This window comes from Haliotis rufescens, unplaced genomic scaffold (genome assembly GCF_023055435.1).
Source record: "Haliotis rufescens isolate VD_foot unplaced genomic scaffold, xgHalRufe1.0.p SCAF_15, whole genome shotgun sequence".
Classification (NCBI taxonomy): Eukaryota; Metazoa; Mollusca; class Gastropoda; order Lepetellida; family Haliotidae; genus Haliotis; species Haliotis rufescens.
This window is the reverse complement of record NW_025963835.1, coordinates 35,350,156-35,362,583: the sequence shown is the minus strand read 5'-3', so window position 1 is coordinate 35,362,583 and position 12,428 is coordinate 35,350,156. Positions and strand designations below refer to the sequence as shown.

The 12,428-nt window shown below is 42.6% G+C and overlaps 1 protein-coding gene across 1 annotated transcript in view; it reads left to right on the top strand.

The window, feature by feature from the left end:
* LOC124151893 overlaps positions 1-10,360 on the top strand; it is a 33,262-nt gene extending 22,902 nt beyond the window's left edge. Inside the window, exons 2-4 of the mRNA XM_046524582.2 lie at positions 3,942-4,220; positions 4,988-5,119; positions 6,490-10,360. Of these exons, the coding sequence (XP_046380538.1) occupies positions 3,942-4,220; positions 4,988-5,119; positions 6,490-9,038 (2,960 nt within the window). The 3' untranslated portion in view covers positions 9,039-10,360. The remainder of the gene's footprint in view (positions 1-3,941; positions 4,221-4,987; positions 5,120-6,489) is intronic.
* Positions 10,361-12,428: the final 2,068 nt, after the last annotated feature.

Genomic DNA, 12,428 nt, shown 5'->3' with positions numbered 1-12,428 from the left:
ATGAGGCGTGTTTGGTAGAACATGGGGTACGTTGGGTAACAAGTGGGGCACGTTGGGTGACACATGAGGCGTGTTTGGTAGAACATGGGGTACGTTGGGTAACAAGTGGGGCACGTTGGGTGACACATGAGGCGTGTTTGGTAGAACATGGGGTACGTTGGGTAACACGTGGGGCACGTTGGGTGACACATGAGGCGTGTTTGGTAGAACATGGGGTACGTTGGGTAACAAGTGGGGCACGTTGGGTGACACATGAGGCGTGTTTGGTAGAACATGGGGTACGTTGGGTAACAAGTGGGGCACGTTGGGTGACACATGAGGCGTGTTTGGTAGAACATGGGGTGTGTTGGGTAACAGGTTGGGTGTGTTGGGTAACACATGGGGTGTTTGTAGAACATGGGGTGCATTGGGTAACACGTGGGGTGTGTTGGGTAACAGGTGGGGCACGTTGGGTAACACATGGAGCGTGTTGGGTAACACGTGGGGTGCGTTGGGTAACAGGTGGGGTGTGTTGGGTAACACATGGAGCGTTTTGTAGAACATGGGGTACCCTCTCATATAGTTTCGTGTCATTCGAGAGAGTGTAAAGTGCACATACAGTGTCAGAAACTAACAGTTTTCGTCCACAAGTCCTTATAACGTATAATGATAACATATAGCAAAACTCTTAAAAAGGGCAAATTTCTGCTAGTCCTTATGATACCTTTACCATTGGGCAGTTTGGCAAGGACTACAGGACTACAGGACTAGTACCAATTTCTAACGCTGACATATTGTCCTGTTTTCGATCAGAGCTTTCAGCATCATATAGGTCTATGCCTTTATTATTATTCATGACACAACACTATTATTGTCTGATCATAGGTTTTCAGACATCATACGTTTTCTATCACGAATACTTGCACTATAATGAGGGGGGTGTGGCGTCAGAAAGAAATTGTAAATACTCAGATGATAGCTTGTTTTTAAGATCAAGTTGTCTTTTATAAGTGAATGAGATGTTTTACAGTTGTTCATGTGATTAGCAAGAAAACTTTGATTCTTTCTTCAGCATCCGAGAACCCATAACACGGGGATATATGTTGTATTAATGTGTTATGTTTGTAATGTCATTGGGCGTTTTTCAACAAAAGGTAAGTACAAGGTCAGTTTTTTTTAAATATGCTTCAACGTGGGGAAAAGGTCAGACATTGCACGCTTGTGACAGTTGTCCTTGTGTCTGGGGGATGGGGGTTGAACATGTTGAAGTTTATGGCAGTATTGCTCCCAGACCCAATTTTTAAAAGGTACTGATTTAACTTCGTAATTTTGATTATTCAACACTGAGATGGTGTGAATGTTGTCCGAACTACACAAAATTGCTTAAGGTTTCAAAGATTTCGAGGGGGGGGGGACTTGCCCCCAGACCCCCCTACAATTTTCCTCTTTTGGAGGGAAAACATGCTCACATTCCAGTAATCAACAGTTTAACAAACATTCATATTCAACAGTTTAACCATCATCTGTATTCAACAGTTAAACCATCATTCGTATTCAACAGTTTAACCATCATTCGTATTCAACAGTTTAACCAACATTCGTATTCAACAGTTAAACCATCATTCGTATTCAACAGTTTAACCATCATTCGTATTCAACAGTTTAACCATCATCCGTATTCAACAGTTATGCAAACATTTGTATTCACCAGTTAAACCATAATTCGTATTCAACAGTTTAACCAACATTCATATTCAACAGTTTAACCAAGCAGTTTTAGCCATGCATCTGCATTCAACAGTTTAACCCCCCCAAAAAAAATAATTCACTCACTCACTCAGAAGCAGCTCGGATACATATCTTCGTATTGATGCATTTGGGCCGTTCCAGACTTGATTCCATGCACTAGGTGCTGTTACAACAACTACAGGATCCTGTAGTCTTCTTCATATAGAGAGTGACAGAAGAACGTATTTCATCACATTCATCCTATTTGCCCCAATATTTATCAGTAAACTGACACCACAGAGGCAGCCTTGTAAGAGGGATGATCTGGTTGGTTTATTCATGAATATGGCAGAATGTGTTGTCACTGTGGGGAGCCAGCCAGCATGAGAGGAGATCATGAATAAATCATGAACAGGGTACAGAGACGGGGGAGAGCTGTTGTCCATGCGTGCTCCTGATGATTACAGGGGACTGGGTGGGGGGACAGGGGGCATGGACTGCCTGTGTTGACATATAGCCACAAGAAAGCAAGGGGGACAGATCTGATTCTATGGCTGTTTCTCTTCTCAGGACAAACATGTGCCTCAGTGGCAGGATGTTGCCAAACACTGCCTGAGTGATATTTAACAGCTGAAATTGGGTTTAAAAATGTGCTGATTAAAATACATATCATTTGATGCACTGCTCATTCATTCATTCATTCATTCATTCATTCATTCACCCAGTAATATCACATGCGACTTTTGTTGAACAGCTGACTGGGTGATTATGTGAGCTGGGTGATGCAACCAATAAATCAATAAAATCATTGAATGTATTGCAAAATTTACTAGGTTTACAAATCAATACAAATTACTTCACAGCAATGGCAGTACACAATAATAGAGTGGTATTACAATATTCAATGGCAATATAAAATATGATAGCAGTGGTTAGTATCAAATACAAAATCAGTGGTGATAGCAAAAGTCACTGATATTAATATATATTCACCAAGCGGCAGCAGTGGTCAAGCTTCTGAGATCGGCTAGGCTTGGAATTTGGGGTGATGAGTGATCTTCACATGAAAGCTGGTCTTGGTGTATTGAAATGTGTGAGAGATACGAGATGCATGCTCTTATCCCCTTAAACAGTCTAACAAGCTTCTGAAAATTTCTACACAGTGCCATCACATCACAGAATATTCCACATGTTTCTATAACACTTTATCACAGTCCACGGTATTCCAGAGGTTTACGTGTTACACAATAATCTAAATATGGTAACTTCCTCATTACTGCTTACATTAAATACTACTACATTCATGACAACTAATCATTGTCCAGTTACAATCAAATGTGCATCTAACCTATCTAAACAGAAACAATGTAATACAATTACAATCATTGTTTAATAACAAACAGAAACAATGTAATACAGTTACAATCATTGTTCAACAACAAACAGAAACAATGTAATACAGTTACAATCATTGTTCAACAACAAACAGAAACAATGTCATACAGTTACAATCATTGTTCAACAACAAACAGAAACAATGTAGTACAGTTACAATCATTGTTTAACAATAAAATACACTGCCATATGACAATGATAACATATAGCAAAACCCTTCAAAGGGGCAAATTTCTACTAGTCCTTTTGACACCTAAACGATTTAGCAGTTTGGCAAAGACTATAGGACTAGTCCCGCTGGGATTGTACGACTGATTCTGTTAAAACCATCGTCTATCTCTCATTTCAGTGGGATAAATTAGGTACCATTTTAAGACTTGTTCCATGCAGCTTGAGAAAGCTGCTTTTTGATTGACTAATTTTGACTTCTTGTTAGTCGTTTCATTAGTTAATCGAGGTTTGTTCTGATGTGACATGTAATGGGATGTCCTCAGATCTTTGTTTAGCTGTAGAACTAAGATATGATTTTATTGAGATTGAGCTATGACAGGTTGCAGCCATGTTTGGCCGCTGCTGTGTATACTGTAATATTGATGATGACTACTGCTCAAATCAACATTCACCTGTCTGTCATTGAACTATTAGGGGCCGTGGGGTAGCCTAGTGGTTAAAGCGTCCGCTTGTCATGCCGAAGACCCGGGTCCAATTTCCCGAATGGGTACAATGTGTGAATCCTATTTTTGGTGTTCCCTGCTATGCTATTGCTGGAATATTGATAAAAGCAACGTAAAACCATTTTCACTCTATCACTCTAACTTTCAGTGTGCTTTTGTTTTCAGTAATGGCCGCCAACACCAACTGTTTTGACTGGAAGGGTAACAAGGTAGAGAATGGCGCCAAGTTCATCCCGAACAACGAGGACCCGTGCATGAAGTGTACGTGTCACAACGGTTTCACCATCATGTGCCAGGACGTGGTGTGCCACCCTCCGGAAAACAAATGTCTCAAGCTCATCAAGGTGGAGGAGGAGTGCTGCGAGTACCAGTGTCTGGACCCTCCCCGGTCCAACCCGGACCTGCCCGGCATGGACAACAGTACCATCGGCAATGGCGGCACAGGTAACTATGGCAACAGTGTGTGCTAGTTTCGTGGCTGGGCTAGGTTACAGTTTCTGTCATGACAGGTTACATAGGCACAGTTGGGTGTTATCTTTAGACTGTGAGTCAGTGACACACCACGATATAACTGGAATACTGTTAAAAGCGGTGCTGCATTTGCCTATGACGATGAAACAACTGACAGCCATTAAACTACCAAAGACTTGTTACTCTTTTTTTCACATGGCCTGAAGTGACATTATGACATGTCATAAATCTTCACCCCTGGTGTCTCGCTGTCAATAGCTGCAAGATTGCTTAAGGGGCGTTAAGCAATAATGAGACCGTCTCCATGGTTTAGTGCATAGAGTGCCTCCCCCCTAGACTGGAAGGTCATGAATTTGATCCCCGGCCGCATCATACATAAAGACGCTTTTGATGGTAATTGTTGTTACCCTGCCTGGCGCTCAACATTATGGGGCCAAAACAAGGACAAGTCGTCTCGTTGTCAGTATACTGGTATTCAACGGGGTATTCATGTTAAACTTCGGTATGGTATCAGTGGGCTAAGGCTATAAAATCGGCATTAGCCCAGACTAGTACAAGCAGCCACACACACGCATGCATGCACGTCGCTATATAAGTGCAATAATCTAGAATGTTACGTTAAACCCCATTTAACCTCACCTTAAGCAATAATAGGTACTCACCTCTGGCATGGCAATAACTCACTGTCAGAGTGGTATCCATTTTCTTTTGACCTTGTGACATCTTGTCTTCCCCAACAGTGGAGGATGACAGCATCACCAACCTGGGGCTCCGCCTGGTGGCCAGCACGGTCACGTCCTTCCTCGTCCTCGCGCTGCTGCTCTTCATGGTCCATCGACTGAGGCAGAGACGGCTTCTCCTGGCCATGAGACGTGAGTAGTGTACAGAGACATGAGTAGTGTACAGAGACTTGAGTAGTGTACAGAGACATGAGTAGTGTACAGAGACTTGAGTAGTGTACAGAGACGTGAGCAGTGTACAGAGACATGAGCAGTGTACAGAGACGTGAGCAGTGTACAGAGACCTGAGTAGTGTACAGAGACGTGAGTAGTGTACAGAGACATGAGCAGTGTACAGAGACCTGAGTAGTGTACAGGCGGTAGCAGTGTACAGAGACATGAGCAGTGAACAGAGACCTGAGTAGTGTACAGAGACATGAGCAGTGTACAGAGACATGAGCAGTGTACAGAGACGTGAGCAGTGTACAGAGACATAACTAGTGTACAGAGACGTGAGTAGTGTACAGAGACGTGAGTAGTGTACAGAGACGTGAGTAGTGTACAGAGACATGAGTAGTGTACAGAGACATGAGTAGTGTACAGAGACGGGAGTAGTGTACAGAGACATGACTAGTGTACAGAGACGTGAGTAGTGTACAGAGACGTGAGCAGTGTACAGAGACGTGAGTAGTGTACAGAGACATAACTAGTGTACAGAGACGTGAGTAGTGTACAGAGACGTGAGCAGTGTACAGAGACGTGAGTAGTGTACAGAGACATGACTAGTGTACAGAGACGTGACTAGTGTACAGAGACGTGAGTAGTGTACAGAGACGTGACTAGTGTACAGAGACGTGAGTAGTGTACAGAGACGTGAGTAGTGTACAGAGACGTGAGCAGTGTACAGAGACGTGACTAGTGTACAGAGACGTGAGTAGTGTACAGAGACGTGAGCAGTGTACAGAGACGTGAGTAGTGTACAGAGACGTGAGTAGTGTACAGAGACGTGAGCAGTGTACAGAGACGTGAGCAGTGTACAGAGACGTGAGTAGTGTACAGAGACGTGAGTAGTGTACAGCGACGTGAGTAGTGTACAGAGACCTGAGCAGTGTACAGAGACGTGACTAGTGTACAGAGACGTGAGTAGTGTACAGAGACGTGATTAGTGTACAGAGACGTGAGCAGTGTACAGAGACGTGAGCAGTGTACAGAGACGTGAGCAGTGTACAGAGACGTGAGCAGTGAACAGAGACGTGAGTAGTGTACAGAGACGTGAGTAGTGTACAGAGCCGTGAGTAGTGTACAGTGACGTGAGTAGTGTACAGAGAAGTAAGTAGTGTACAGAGACATTAAGTTAATTGAGAAGTCAAGTCTGTTTTTCATTATTTGATAAAAAAAATGTTTGAGTTTTATTTCACCCTGCATGTAGTTTAAGTGAAAATGTCTTTTAAAAAATCTGAAAAGCAAGTGATTCATGAAAGAGGCCTGCTGTTCTATGCCCCTGATGACTCTGTTTCCTGCAGGGTTCGAGGCGCAGTCTCGACGCCAGCAGCTGGAGGAAAGTGACTCGGACCCCTACATCCCCGACACCTACTTCGGCATGATTGAATGCCCCCCCTACGAGGACCCCCCTCCTCCGTACTCCTCCCCAAAACCCAACCCACACATCATGCCAGGTGAGGCCCCGCCACCATACGAGGAGGTCGATCAGAATCACCATAGAAACAACAACAATAACAACAACCTGCTTCCATCTGACACCCAGACGATCAGCAGCAGATCTCAGGGGACTCAGGCGTGTAACCAATATGACCGGACAAGTCCAGGACAAGATGGGGTGGTACCACGGCCTGTGACAAGGCGCTCACTTTTTGGGACTGAAATTACAGACCTCGATCAGAGACAAGCCAATGGGTCTTGCTCTGCTGGCAGAGTTAGATGTGAGTCCTCGTCACAAAGAGCTCCAAAGTCAGAGGTAAGCGGCCGTGAAGCTGCTATTGGGGTAAGTGTTGTGGGTTCAGATCACAGCAACTCCCTTGGCCGTGTGTCTAATAGCACAGACAGCACCGAGTCGCACAACTGTAGCTGTGATAGCGAACAGACTCTTCTGAAAAAGACAGTTTGCAACGACAAGGCCAACTGGACCAGTCAAACACTGCCCCTCGGCTTCTGCATCGGCCAGGACAGAATGAAAGGACGGAAAGCGAAACAGCACAGCCCTTGTCCAAGGACGTCCCGAAGCTGCCAAGGACAACTCAACCCAGCTGCGGACATGTCTTGGAGTCCAGCTAACAGCAGTCAGTCATTACCTCAAGAGGCAAACCCATGTTCATCTGGTCACCAATATTCCTCGCTGCCTCCACGGTTACATGAGGCGCAGCAGGCCGAGTCTACTGGGACGTCAGGTGGTGCAGGTAGAACTCTGGCAGCTGCTGCCGCAGCGTATCATCCTTTGGCTGAGGAACCATTGGACCCTGTTCTGAACTGTCCCGAGCCACCAAGGCCAACAACTAGTCATAGTATGTCCCAGAGTTGTGTCATTCTGAGGGAAAAGAAACATGAAAGGAATGACCAGGAACAACTACGCAAGAGTCTGCCTCCTCTAGATTTCCCCTCAAACAGTCCCTCAGCATCAGAAGCTAATCCTCAGGCTAAAGATGCTGAACATCAAGCATCAGAGAACCAGCATAGAAATAGTAATGAGTATCTCAGAAACATTCGTCTTTCCAATCTTCTGAACAGTCCGGTGACCTCCTTTGATGGCCCTGCCTCTCCAGGGTCTCCAGTCGCAAGGTCGATGCGGCGATCTCATTCTGTGACCTCGGATATTTCAGTTTTCTCAGTGTGTTCAGAAACTGGAGAAAAAAGGTCAAAAGCAGCTGCTGCAGCAGCAGGAAGAGTGTTGAGAAATGACTCCCAGTATCCTGATATCCCAATATCTGCTCACGCCATGAGGATGGCCACTCTTGCCCAGCAGGTTGACGGTCAAGGTCATCATGACAGTCACCTTGATGGAGAGCCAACGAACGACGGTGCTAGAGACGATGGCCTTCCGACCAGCGGGAAGCCTGCGAGTGATGAGGGAGGAGAAGGGCTGGTCAAGCCGAGGCTGAATGCTATAGAAGAAGGTGGAGCAGATCAAGCTTTAAACTCTGTCACAATGCATAATCCGGGTGTGGATGCAATGTCTCCAAAAGTCCACCGATCCAAGAAAAAGGACAAGCATAAACAGAATCGTCATTCCACAGGGAGTGTGATGCAGGGCAAACCCAAGAAACATGCCCACTCGTCCTCCAGTGCAGCTCAACTGCCTCCCAGTGGAGAGATGGCTAAGAGAGGTGAGGCCGGGTCAGGAACCTCGCCTAGCCACAGGAAGAGATCCGACAAAGTCCACGGATCACCCAGTAGCAAGGCCTCTGGTTCCCCCAGCAACAAACCAGGAACAGGCAAAGGAGACTCTTCCAAAAAGAAGCCTGGAAAACAAGTGTGTGATTCATACAAACAATACGGTTTTATTGATGACCCCAATTTTTTACAATCAAGAAACGGGATTGTTGAATTGAGGTTAGTGGACCCTGAAGATGTTGAATGTCCTCCGGCTCCGATAAAGTTAGGAGCTCACAATGACAAGTCTCTGTCTGGTTGTGAAAATAAGCAACAAAGTGCATCACTTGGTAAACCAGGCGGGAAGAGACACTTCACAAGTTCAAGTTCCTATAGTCCAAGTCCAACTCGACAAAAGTCCTCTCGGCCTCGATCCTTTGCCCATCCCACAGGTGCTTGTGAAGGATCACCTGGGCTTGGTGTTGAAGGATCACATTCACCCATGGTAAGTCAAGGCACGCCGAGACGCAAGTCCCGGAATGCAACAAAGTCCAAGAAGCGAGTTTCCTATCCAGTGACGGGGGCTGAAGTATCACACGATGTATTCCCACAGTCAGGTGAACAGGAGGATCAACCAGCCAATGGGAACCCTGTATTGCCTGAATTAGCCAATCAAGAATCAGGTCAAAGTTCTCTACCTTTAGGTCTTATAACAGTGCGAAATGGACCTCTGAGTAGCTATGTATAGTGAAAGTAGAATATTAGTGTAGGTTATTGTTATGTAGAAATCATTAGCTCAACGGGAACTTATATCATAGACCATATTCATGTGTGTACGTGTCATTGTGGTGTTTTTCAAATGAAGAAACTGTTAATAATTTCACATCAAAGATCTTAAAATAACTTGTCTTTTTTATCACAAAAGCATTATACATATTCTGTCTTATACCATTTGTTTTATACCATTTATAGTATAGTTGATGATGTTTTAATGTCCAACAGATTCTTTTTTTGAACAAGGGGAAGTAACTCCAATTATCTTCCTTCCTGATGCCATGTTTATTTTACACAACTTTGCTGTGAATTTGTGAAAATATCTGTGACCACAATATATACCTTTGAGCAGCATAATTTGTGTGGAAAGAATCTTGTAAAAACAAACCACATCTAATCATTGTGAAGCAGCATTAATCAGTTTTTGCACTTTCTTTCATTTCTCAATTAATAACTTGCCAGAAGTTGTGTGGTTCCAGAAAACTGACCTGTCTGTTAAACATCCGGAGATGATGTAGAGCCTCTTTCTGGCACTGACTGTGAATTGGAGCCTCTTTTTGGTGGTAACCTTGAATTTAGTTTCAGAGTTATATTTATTGACTGTGCTGGATATTTTATGTCTAAAATCTTTTACTGTAAGGATTTTGTGATGGCAATCAAAAGCATTGAGGTGGAATTTCTGATTTTGCCTCTCACATATATATCAAATATCTCACAAGATTTTTTAGCTGTATTTTAACATATTTTTTTTACAGAAATATCTATAATGTGATAATGAGTCTTCTTGGGATGGTGATTTACTGATGATGAATAGTTTCAGTGTGTTGTCTCCCCTTATATGGTCACGTGATTCATGGCAGGGGCTGTCACTGGTGGTCACAGTGCGTCAGTGCAAACAGTCATCTTCTTTTAGCAATGAGTTTATCATGTGAGGGGAATGTTTGTCAAGATGTTTGGCTGTAATAATTTTGTCGATATATCTATGGTGTCTATGTATCATGATTGCTTTGTCGATTTAGTGATTAAGGACATTTACACAATCTGATATCCCTTCAAATTATGACAATCCCGAGCCTCATTCCTCAAAGCTATCTTAGTGCTGCGACTGTCGTAAGTCAGTGTTTAAATATGGGAGTTAAAACTGACAAAGTACTACTACTGTCGTAAGTTATTGTTAAAGTATGGGAGTTATGACAACATAGCGCTATACTGCCGTAAGTCAATGTTAAAGTATGGGAGTTATGACAACATAGCGCTATACTGCCGTAAGTCAATGTTAAAGTATGGGAGTTATGACATTTTAGCGCTACGACTGTTGTAAGTCAGTATTATAGTATGGGAGTTACGACAACTTAGCGCTACGACTGTCGTAAGTCAGTATTATAGTATGGGAGTAACGACAACTTAGCGCTACAACTGTCATAAATCAATGTTAAAGTATGGGAGTTATGACATTTTAGCGCTACAACTGCTGTAAGTCAATGTTAAAGTATGGGAGTTATGACATTTTAGCGCTACGACTGTCGTAAGTCAGTATTATAGTGTGGGAGTTACGACAACTTAGCGCTACGACTGTCGTAAGTCAGTATTATAGTATGGGATTTACGACAACTTAGCGCTACAACTGTCGTAAATCAATGTTAAAGTATGGGAGTTATGACATTTTAGCGCTACGACTGTCGTAAGTCAGTATTATAGTATGGGAGTTACGACAACTTAGCGTTACGACTGTCATAAATCAATGTTAAAGTATGACAACTCAGCGCAAACAATGTTTCCTGGAACAAGGCTCAGGATGACATAAGCTCTGAGTGGTGGCCATACTTCAACACATTTTTGATGAAAATTCTGTGTCTGTTGCCATGGTTACCATGCCAGGATTTTAAGTCACTGATTGGTGTCCATACGTCAACACATTTTTTAAGAAAATGTTTGTGACTGTTGCCATGGATACCATGCCAGGTTTTAAGTATTTCCCTTTTATTCAGCGAGATGAAATGTTAAGTCTTTTTTTAGCCCTTGCTGCTCCGCAAATTAAATATTTTTATAACTGATTTTGCACTTAAGGGATATAAAATGTCATGTGATATGTAAGACAAACAATCGTAGTCACTTTTTAGTCCTTACTGCTCTGACGGTTTTGTTATATCTTTAATATATTTTGTTTCAAAGGGTACCCAAGTTCATGTGATATTAATTATGAATGTTTGTTATTTTTTCATATATCATTGAAAGCGCCAGTTGTCCGTGCAATCATTTCCCTATAGTTCCATGCTTCTCTTATGTCCATGCCGATAGGAAGCGTCACACTGATGGAGACTTACTCAGAAACATATGGCATGTTATCTTGGAGATCTTCAGAGATTGTTTCATTGATCAATTGGAAAAGTCTTCTGGGTTGATCTACTATAAGTGTTTACATCTTAATTACAGACCACAATTCTTTAAATTCCTTTACCTGATACAGCTAGTTATATGAAACTAACGCTATAGTCAAAGGGAGACAATCTGAACTTTTTGTTATGAATTGTCCCCCTTTGTATGATTGGGAAACTTTCCCCCAAGTCTTTCTTTCTTGTCACATCTAGGTATTGATATGAAAATTATAATAATGGTTACAGACTTCTGCATGAAATCTTGTTACCATGGTTACGGGCTTCTGTGTGAGCTTGTGTTGTCATGGCTACAGGGTTTTATTATCACTTGTTACCTTGTTACAGGGTTATGCGTGAGCTCATGTTACCTTGGTTACATGTTCCTGTCATCTATTGCCTTGGTTACATCACTAGGTGTCAGCTCATGTTACCATGGTTACAGGGTTGTCATCTCTTGTTACCTTGGTTACCTTGGGCTGTTATCTGAAACTGTCCATGATTCCGTCGTCCCAAAGCTTCAGTCACTGAGAGGTCGTCATATTGATTCATTTTACTGTTAATAGAATTATGTAAATGCACATTTTTCTCAGGTACTGAATAATTTCATTGTGTTTGATTTTTGTGACATTTTGTGTTTTAAGCTATGTGAATTATTTTTATGATATTTCTAGGTGTTTTTACAATGTTTTATTAGGAGTAAAATAATGTAAATTTTAGCAATTTCAATGTTGGGTCAAACGTATGTTGTTTAACTGCCCTGACATGTGTTAATCATACACCTCCCTATCCTTAGTCTCCTAGGACACTGTTTTATTGTAAGTCTCCTAGGACATTGTTTTATTGTAAGTCTCCTAGGACATTGTTTTACATAGTTTCATCACGGAAAGAGTCTGTGAACCGAGGGGTTTATGGCTTTAACAAACTTTTCTGTACAATCTGTTTGTTTCATAAAATATAATTGTAGCAATACATGAAGACCAATTTGACGC